This window comes from Euleptes europaea, chromosome 6 (genome assembly GCF_029931775.1).
Source record: "Euleptes europaea isolate rEulEur1 chromosome 6, rEulEur1.hap1, whole genome shotgun sequence".
In the NCBI taxonomy this organism is placed as follows: domain Eukaryota; kingdom Metazoa; phylum Chordata; class Lepidosauria; order Squamata; family Sphaerodactylidae; genus Euleptes; species Euleptes europaea.
The window spans coordinates 105,444,396-105,454,809 of NC_079317.1; the positions used below are offsets into that span (position 1 = coordinate 105,444,396).

General features: G+C 43.9%; 1 protein-coding gene across 1 annotated transcript in view; it reads left to right on the forward strand.

Annotated features, from left to right (window-relative positions):
• Nucleotides 1-9,819, forward strand: part of RAB15 (RAB15, member RAS oncogene family) — a 35,714-nt gene extending 25,895 nt beyond the window's left edge. Inside the window, exons 4-7 of the mRNA XM_056850864.1 lie at nucleotides 3,160-3,237; nucleotides 4,743-4,832; nucleotides 6,963-7,028; nucleotides 9,048-9,819. Of these exons, the coding sequence (XP_056706842.1) occupies nucleotides 3,160-3,237; nucleotides 4,743-4,832; nucleotides 6,963-7,028; nucleotides 9,048-9,206 (393 nt within the window). The 3' untranslated portion in view covers nucleotides 9,207-9,819. The remainder of the gene's footprint in view (nucleotides 1-3,159; nucleotides 3,238-4,742; nucleotides 4,833-6,962; nucleotides 7,029-9,047) is intronic.
• The last annotated feature ends 595 nt before the right edge of the window (nucleotides 9,820-10,414 follow it).

Here is a 10,414-nt window from a genome sequence, read left to right on the forward strand (position 1 = left end):
TCTTACTGACTTGGAGAGGACCTTCAAAGAGGAGTGGGACAGAATACCTCCTGAGATGTGTGCAAACCTGGTGGCCACCTACAAGAAACGTCTGACCTCTGTAATTGCCAGCAAGGGTTTTGCCACCAAGTACTAAGTCATCTTTTGCAAAGGGATCAAATACTTATTTCACTCATTATAATGCACATCAATGTCTGACTTTTGTCTTCTGGGTTTCTGGGGTTTTTCCTGTTGTTATTCTGTCTCTCACAGCTACAATAAACCTACCATTAAAATTATGGACTGGTCATTTCTTCGTCAGAGGGCAAACGGGCAAATTCAGCAGGGAATCAAATACTTTTCCCCCTCACTGTACGTTCCTCAAAATCCTTTTTTGCATCCCTAATTGTCTGCCTGCATTTCCTTTGTGCAAGTTGGTGTTGGTTTTGGTTTGCCTCATCTGGGTAAGCCTTCCAGTTTCTGAAGGAAGCCTTTTCCCCTCTAATAGCTTCTCTCACCCTGCTTGTTAGCTATGCTGGTGACCTCTTAGACTTTGTACTACTTTTCCTCACCTGAGCCTCTAGTATTGAAGTTCTGAGTAACTCCCAAGCCTTATCAAGAGATTTGACCCTCTTGACTGTTTGTTTCAACTTTTTTTTAACCAAATTTCTCATTTTAGAGACAATTGTTCTTTTAAAGTCAAATATGACTATGTTGGAGGGGAAGGGCCATGGCTCAGTGGTAGAGCATCTGCTTGGCATGCAGAAAGTCCCAGGTTCAGTCCCGGCATTTCCAGTTAAAGGGACTAGGAAGGTAGGTGATGTGAAAGGCCTCTACCTGAGACCCTGGAGAGCCGCTGCCAGTCTGAGTAGATAATACTGACTGATGGACCAAGGGTCTGATTTAGTATAAGGCAGCTTCATGTGTTTGTGTGGAGTTCTCTGGCATTTCTCCATATACATGTAAATTAAATTTGATACCACTGCAATCGCTGTTTCTAGTTGGTTCAGCCACCTCAACATGTTTTCCATTATGACCAAGCACTCCAACTCCCCCATTTTGGGTCAGAAACTTCTGCCTTTTGCATAGAAATGCCTCCACACTGTGTCCCTCTCTAGACATCTCTGGTGTGTGCCTTTTCTGCTCCAGCCCTTTGGCCTCTTTGACTGGCTATCCTTCTTTACTTTATCCTCACTTTCCTTATCTGCTCAGTCCCAATTTGCTTGGCCTGCGGTTCACCTCTTATAACATGAATCTCTCTTTTGGTACCCAGAACTAAAATGAAGATCAGTGTTGAAATTGTTTCCATTTAACAGCTTGTTTGACCTTCACAGTTAGTAAATAGCTTAGCATTGGGGTGAAATGGCCATGTTCTACTCCCCTTTCTTACAAGCTGCTCCACTCGTATTAACACACGATTGATGCTGACAGATCCATGATATCATGCTGCCTGTCTCAGAAAGGAGAGAGGCAATGGCTCCACCATTCATATGTTTCCTGATGCTTCCGGCAGATCATAAAGCAAGTTTTGAAGAGGCTGTTTATATTGCTTGAATCTGAAATTGTGATGGACACAGGTCTGGCTGCTTGCCTCAAAAGGTGGGGGAACAAATTGGAGGGAATCTGCACCCTTCTCAGAGCACCCCTCCAGGAAACAAGGGTGTGGGCTAGACTAGGCCTAGCATTCCAGTAAAACTTCTATGATATGCACAGGTGGGGAAGAGGAGTTAGTCCTCTTGCGGAGAGAATAGAAGCTGTGCTATCATTGCGTTTTGCTTCTGCTGAGGAAATTTAATGAAGCACTGCACGCAATCCTCTTCCCCTGTTTGAGTGCCTGAATAGGGACATTCATCCCAAGAACCTTGAGTGAAGTAAAAGGTTTGGACCCCCTACTGTCCCTCCCCTACTGTCTGCTGCAAGTTTCACTTCTTGCTGAGCTCTCAGGAATGAAAGAAACAGCACACCTTCCTTCGTTCTCTGACAATAGTGTTAGTTCAGGATTATCAGTGCTGCCATGGGATCTTTGGTAAACCTCCTCAGCAGGAACAGGAAGCTGTGGACAGGTGACTGGGCTCACTGCTGGCCTGTTTACCTGAAGCGTTGATAAGATTTGGGCCAGCTCTGAGGGTATAACTAGGAAGCACCAAGAGGAAATGCCTCTGTTAAGAGATACTTCCTGTTCTGAGGATTTCGAAGTAATATTACTATTATAATCCTGCTACTCTGTCTGGTGTAGCTGCAGTCAGTATGCTGACCCCCAGAACATGTGACTTGCATGTGATGTCTGCTCTGATTTACACAGCAGAGAAAAATAGACCCTTCTTTAGGGGAGAAAATAGATTAGTAGACCAGCTGCTGCTGTTTGCAGGGCAGATTTGATCTATAGGTCACTTGTTGCCTACCACTAGAGGCCCTGCTCCATAGATGCAGTAAAAGTTCTGCTCACGAGCTGAGTTCAATCCTGAAAGAAGTTGGTTTCAGGTAGCCGGCTCAAGATTGACTTAGCCTTCCATCCTTCCGAGGTTGGTAAAATGAGCACCCAGCTTGCTGGGGGTAAAGGGAAGATGACTGAGGAAGGCAATGGCAAACCACCTTGTAAACACTGCCTCCTAAATGTTGTGATGCGACCCCCCCCCCCCAATGGGTCAGTAATGACCCAGTGCTTGCAAGGGGACTACCTTTACTTTTTTTCTTTAAAATGAAGAGCCTGTCCTGTTGTTTCTGCAGGGAATCCAAATAACTTGGCCAACTCTAGGGTAAACCTGCTTTTTTGTTACATATTTGTCCATTATCATAGCAGCTTGCTGTGGGAGAAATCCATAGGCACACTGTAAGAAAACAAAATCTGTTTGGTTTAGTAGCTCAAGGTCACATCTGATAAGTCTTCATTGAGCTTGGCTTATACAGAGAAAGAGGCATTGTCTGACCTCATGAGCTTGTTGGAGCCAGAATGTACCAGGCTTGTTTAACTAGAAACATCATATTTGTAAAGGACAGAGGACAAAAGAATAATCCTCAAGTGTCCAGCTCACAATTCTCCATATCATTTCTGAAGGAAGTTGGATAGGGCAAACCACATAAAAATAATTTTGTTTGAAGCGTTGTGGGTAAAAGTGGTTCAGTTTTTGGTCACATGGCACCAACTGCTATTATATTTCCTTTACCTTGTTCTCTCTACAGGGAATATTCTTGGTGTATGACATTAGCAGTGAGCGCTCCTACCAGCATATAATGAAATGGGCCAGTGATGTGGATGAGGTAAGTGGAGGTTGCCTTCCTCCTTTCTTAGCAGCTGGGGAACAAGAGAGATGGTCATTTTTGTCCAGCAGGAAGCACACTGTGCTTTGCCAGCCTGTCATTCAGATAGGTAAGCCTGGTTCATAATTGATTAGGCCTATGAACTGTCAACTTGATGATTTACCGGGTAGTCAGGCTGTTCGAAGCACATCATTTTGGCATGCCTGTATCCTTGAGTCCATAAGAACATAAGAAAAAGCATGCTGGATCAGACCAAGGCCCATCAAGTCCAGCAGTCTGCTCACACAGTGGCCAACCAGGTGCCTCTAGGAAGCTCACAAACAAGATGACAGCAGCAGCATCCTGCCTGTGTTCCACAGCACCTAATATAATAGGCATGCTCCTCTGATACTGGAGAGAATAGGTGTGCATCAAGACTAGTATTCATTTTGACTAGTAGCCATGGATAGCCCTATGTACCATGAACATATCTACTCTCCTCTTAAAGCCTTCCAAGTTTGCAGCCATCACCACATCCTGGGGCAGGGAGTTCAACAATTTAACTATGTGTTGTGTGAAGAAATACTCTCTTTTATCTGTTTTGAATCTCATATTTAACTCAGTCATATTTCACAAGTGCAGCTACTTAAGAAAAAAGAGACTGTTCTGTATCTTGTCTTGGGCAGTTGTTCCTAGCGTAAGTGACTCATTGGAATAGGCTTTCTGGTGGCACCTCTGTGCTCTTGCACATAAAAGGTGCTTTTAGGATACTGGGAAATGGTGTGGGTGGCTCCTTTTATGTTCTGCCACAGCTAGATATAGAGTCTTACATGGTTTCTGCAATGAGTTTAAAGGGAAAATGGATAGGCAATGTGCAGGCCTGGAATAAAGATTATATGGGCCAAACCCAGGGAAGTGCCTAAGATGATGTTCATATGGCCCACCCTGATTTTGAGACTGGCTTTCTAAAGACCAGGTAGCATTGGCTGTGGTCACCCTGCTGTAATAGCTGTGTAGGATGAAGACTATCAGAAGGTGCTGCTTTGCCTTTGGTTATGCTGCAGTGGTGTGAGAAATATTCTCCCTACTGTGCACAGAAATCCTATCCCGTGTAAGCATCATGCAGCTGCCTAGTAACTGTCTGAGCGAACTGGGAGCAGATAACATTTATCTGTCAGGCCTGCTCGTTGCTGAGACGGCCAGGCTATGCATGTTTTGGTTTCGCCAGGTGCGGCCCAAGGTCGAGCCTGTTAACTGTCAAATTCCTCTCGCTAGCTCCGTGGGAACTGCCCTCATGGGGGGGGGGGGTTTGCCATGGCTGCCACCGCTATCTGATATGACCAATGCTCTTCCATATAGGCCTTAGGCCGTGCCTTTGGTTCTCATTCGTGCCAACTTACCTATATAGCTGCTGTAAACCTGTAGACTTTCCCTAATAAATCAACTCTATTTTGGATTCCTTGTCTGTGGATGTTGTTTCTGGGATTGTCATGGGACAAGTGCTCACATTATCTCCTTTTCTCCAGTATGCTCCAGATGGTGTCCAGAAGATCCTCATTGGCAATAAAGCAGATGAGGAAGAGAAGAGGCAAGTAGGCAGAGAGCAAGGCCTTCAGGTAAATTCCTTGAATAGACCATAGTCATCCTCCATAAAGGCCTATTTGCAACAGAAAATGCGGTGGTAGAAAATGATTCAATCATGGGAATCTCCAGAAAAGTGAAGGTTCCCATAACTGAATTCTCTCTCTCTCTCTCTCTCTCTCTCTCTCTCTCTCCCCCTCTCCCCCTCTCTCTTCCCCCCCCCCCCAATAGGAAGGTCAAAAGCAAAAGGTTTAAACTGGTGGCATCTAAAATACTCAGACGTTTAGTTTATTTTTCAGATTAGCTACCTCCACAATCCTTGAGATGATAATGCAGCACTGGTTTCTGCTACAAACACCCTTGCCACAAAACTGCAATAATATTGGTTGAACTCCTTCATGCCAGCGATACTAATTCTGCCATAAAGCACTGCTGCAGCTGAAAAATGCCATAAAATGCAAGAGAATGGTGCTAGCCTAACCTTCTCCCTGGTATTGTTTTTTATAGTGCAGTGATTCTGGGTAGGGGAGTGATATGAAGAAGCATTTTACCATGCAGTACCCCATCTACAGTCTGAAGTGGCATGATAGAAAAACAGGATTGCAACCGTATGATTTGTTAGTGAGAACTAGATCAGAATCTGATCTAGAAAGTCAGGCATTGGAAAACCATTAAACGTTTTCAAAGTCAAGGGATCTGAAATCCAGTCTCCTTCTGTCACTCACAAGTTCTGCTTTACGGTATGGCTACATTACTTATAGAAGATGGAATTAGGATTTGGATCTGGACCTCAGTCCACCAGTTATCTAAGTTTGCACCACCGAGGGGTGAGTGAAGAGACCAGGTGTGCTGTTCTTTTCCTATTCAAAAGCTGTTGGTGCTTTACTAAAAATGGTGGAGTATTAGGGGACTGCTCCACTGCCCATGTTTTTCCCCCTTCTACCCTTCCTTCTTACTCACTCATACACAGACATTGAGTAGTAGATGACATCAAAGAATAAGCTGCCTATTGTCTGTGGGCAGATGGAAGGTGTTGGAAAAGGTAGCGTCTTCCCTTATTCCCTGGGTCCTTGGCTACCTACCTTGCAGCCCCTTAGGCTCTTTCTTTATGAAAGAGCCTGCAGGATGTAGTGGGTATAGGGTGTTGGACTCAAGTGTGGGATACCCAGGTTCAAAGTTTTACTTTGCTGTGAGGTTTGCTGAGTAACCTTGGGCCAGTCTCTCTCTCTCTCAGCCTGATCTACCTCACCTGGTGGTTGTGAGGATAAAATGGAAGAAGAGTGCATGATATATGCTGCCCTGACCTCCGTGAAGCAAGGGCAGGAAAAATAAATTAATATTAAAGTACTAAATAATAAGTGACGATTGCGCAGCCAAGCATACCAACAAAAACTCTTGATGATTTAGATAAAGATTTATGGGTTTCGTTAGAAGTGGTTCGTTTTACTGCAGAAGAAACAATGAATGAACAATGCATGTTTTTGTATCAGTTTAGACCCCAGTGGGGGGTAAAACGTACAAACTTTTGATTAATAGTAGTGAAGAGTAAAATATCTCTTCACCTGAGGCACACATTTAAGTATTCATCACATTCCTAATGATTGCAATCAAACTTCTGGATTTCTATATTCCATTTGAACTGCAGGTTTTAAATGGAAAATAGCTGTGTGTGATGCCAAAAATGGATCAACTTTTCTTATAATATCAGGCTGATGTAGCTACTTACAGTGGGTCAGATCATTGGTCTGTCAGGGCCAGTCCAATATTGTCTCCTTTGGCTGGCTGGCAGCAGCTCTCCAAGGTCTTTCACGTCATCTACTACCTGATCCATTTTTAAAAGTCAAGATGCCAAAAATGGATGTGGAACCTTCAGCATGTGAAGCACATGTTTTACCACTGAACCAGATGTTGCATATTGTTTACAGATCAGTATACAATAGGGAGAAGGAGATCTGCTCTGGATAAGGGAAAGGGAAGTATTAGTATAAATGTGGGTTGATCATGTGCCAGGTAGGAAGAAATGCTGACTGACACCTATGGCTTGCCTCCCTAGATTTAGAAGTGGATAGGGATAGAAGTAGGGCAAATAGGTTGGAAGAAATTGGAGCAATATATGAGTATTCAATGTCTTTATGCATAAACCTGCAAGTGCTTCTTTTTTCCAGCTGGCTAAAGAATATGGCATGGATTTCTATGAAACAAGTGCCTGTACCAATTTAAACATCAAGGAGGTAAGGACCTCAGATACATATTTTCTGTAAGATGTAGGCTGGGCTTGCATATTATTTTTCTTTTGTTTAAAAAAGGGGGCCAGATTCTACAACCTGAGTAAATTATGTACAATTTGCTTATTTCATTTCTGGTTCTGTTAGTCATGGGAGATGGCAAAGATCTGTGCAGAGACCGAAGTTCCTGCCTTGGTCAGTGGTCAATATTTTGAGAGATCGCCAGACACTGACCAGGCATGTCCAATTTTGTAGCTATAAAGCCTATAAAATATTAAAATTCATATAGATACCGGTAGTAGCCATTCAAACGTGGAAGCACCAGGGAGCAATTTAACTTAAAAAGGCCTTCCAGAATAAGAGAGTTTTCAGCTGATGCTGGAAAGCTGCTGAAGAAGGAACCATCTGCTGTACAGGGGAAAGGGAGTTCTGAAGAGCAGGGGTGGCTGCTGAGAAAATCTTTGTAGAGGTTCTTACTGATTGGATTTCTCTAACTGAGATCCCATGATAAGGCTCCCTTTGCCAACCTTGGTGCATGAGCATGAGGAGGTGGTCTACCAAGTACCTTGGATGCAAGCCATTTAGGGCCTTAAAAAGCATTTGTATTGGGGGTCTGGAAGCATACTGACAACCACCGCAAATGGCTACAAGATGTGCTTGCTGCAGCCAGTCCGTGTTGTGAATGGGGGCAAGAAGTAGTCTAAAAGGAATACATGGTGGGAGTCCAGAGGTTGGCATGTGAGGCAGACATGACAGGCTGGATCCTGTGCAAAATATCTGCTGACAGAAGGGATCAGGACTTCCTCATTTCCCTCTTCAGCCTAAAATGCCCAGCAGATTCTGCTTCTGAGGGGCAGGATGCCCAGGAACAGCATGGGGAGAGAGTGCTGTGAGAGGAGTCAATCTGCAAAAATTTCCACTGGATCCAGTACTATCTTTGTAGAATAATCTAGGATAATGAGGAAAAGAATGTACTAGAAAATCTCTGGGATATCCTATTCTTTCTCACAACCAATAGAAACTCTACTCTGGGGAGCGAAGGCAAAATTAATATATTGAAAAGAGGTGATCTAATTTTTTTTAAAATCTACAAAAGTGGCCACAACCGCTTACCATGCACATTTTGAATTTAAAATGTCAGGGCTGAAAGTTTTATTTAGAAGTGGTCTATTTATTTTTGGGGGGAATGTGTGTTTTATTATTAGCAGTTCACATAAGTTGGTGCAACAGGTAGTGCATGATTCAGCAGCTGATTTCAACAGAAATAGCTTGGTATGTTTAATTCTCCCTCTGAAATCAACTGAATTTTAAAAAGTGCTTCATTTTGGATCATGTATGTACTAGAAGGCTAGAGAAAAGCAAATATAACTAATGATACTCACCAAATAATAATATAACATGGTAAAGGTAAAGATAGTCCCCTGTACAAGCACCAGGTCATTACTGACCCATGGGGTAACGTCACATCATGACATTCACTAGGCAGACTATGTTTATGGGGTGGGTTGCCATTGCCTTCCCTAGTCGTGTACACTTTACCCCCAGCAAGCTGGGTACTAATTTCACCGATCTCGGAAGGATGGAAGGCTGAGTCAACAAGACTGAAGGGGAATCTGCAGCCCTTTTGTTTTCTGAACCACCAACACTGGAAAAAATAAATTTAGCAAGTTAAAATAGTCACAAGAATAGTAGAGAATGTTCTTGAAGCGTCCTGGCCTAGAGGTACATTTTATAATGCAAATATTATACTTAGATCATGTTGGAGGTCCCATATAAATCAAGATTGTAAATAGATCCTTGGCTGTGGGAAATAAAAACTGTCTCCAGACAACCAGGCATGGAAGACACAGTGGCAAGTTGCTTTTTAATAATTTTCAAGCTTTCAGTGTGCCAGAAATGTCTAAAACAGGTACATCAATAGACGCACATTGTGGACATTTGCAAGAGTGTTGTAAACCTAAGCACCAGTAGTTGTGCACACTGCAGGAGGTACATCTGCCCCTCTGCCTTTGTTTCCTCCTGTAGTCTTTCACTCGTCTGACAGAGCTGGTTCTGCAGGCCCATAAGAAGGAGCTGGATGGACTCCGCACATACGCAGCTGACGAACTGAACCTGGTTGAGCTGGAAGAGGCAGCAAGCAAGCCAGATGGTACAGAGCATTCTCCCAAGACCTGTTGGTGCTGAAGGTCTCCCAGTGTGTGCGTGCACGTGTTCTCTCTCTCTCTCTCTAACCCCCGGTGCAGGCAGAAAGGCTGCCACCTGGAGAGGATTGGCTTGCTGTGCTCCATCCTTCTGGTCTTTGGTTGCCTGCCTGCTTGCCATCTACCCTGCTGGATCCTCTTTGGATTCCCTGGTGTTTCTCTTGGTGATTTCTATTGTCCCCAAAACTCCCTGGATCCAAATCTCTTCAGACGGCTTCCAATATGCAGAGCATCACCCTTCCATCTTCATGGAAGGGCTGCGGTTTGCAGTCATATCTGAGGTCCATCCAGCAGTCTTTCAGACCCCAGATGATCTGCAGCTGGGCCCTCTCAAATTGGGCAAGGTAAGCCATTTGGTTCTGCGCCAGCACAGGGCCCAGCCTGACCTCTCTGAACAGGGCCCTCAATGAGGAAAATGCTAACTATTGTCCAGGCAGGCCATTTGCTAATGCACCATCTATAGCATGACTGCAGGTGGCTTGTTAAGTCTTTCCTCAACATACTTTGCTATTTCAGTATCTGACCTAATGTTTGTGCAACTTTGTGCAGCATTCTGGCAGGTCCTGAGCCGTTAGTGATGGGGCTTTGTGGCTGTCTCAAAGGCAGTAACTGTATCAGGTTCATACTGGGCTGCCTAGAGTTTACTATCTCAAAATTCTTTTCCCATCAAAAAAAGGACTTATTCCAAAGTGCCAGGGTGGTCTGTGGCCCCTGATAAATATAAGAGCTTGGGAGCATCTCCCACTGTGAATGGGATATACAATGAAATTCAGGGCTATAACTTTAAGTGATATAGACCATGAAGGGAATACTGGCTGCTTCTTATCCAGATCAGACTCGGTTCCTTAGACCCCCTTTATTGTTTGGTGAGCAGAAACAATCCTTGCTTGTGGTATGCTCAGCATTTTGTGGGGAGTCTTTCCTTGGCCCCTTTTTAGTTATTTTAAGCTGTATCTCTGTACTAACATAAGCAGAGAACCTAGCGATGTTGCACATGCCCCATTTTGGTTTTAAGAGCCCCTTTGAATGATTTCCCAGTAAAGCCCTGATACAAAAATAGACATTGTGTACATCAAATTTATTCTCATTTTTTCAATCTCAAGATCTGTCTTTTCAGAAGTTGCTCAGGACCCTTTATATGGGATCCTCTCTGCAGCCTCTTGAGACGTAACCCAGAAGATCCCAGGGTTG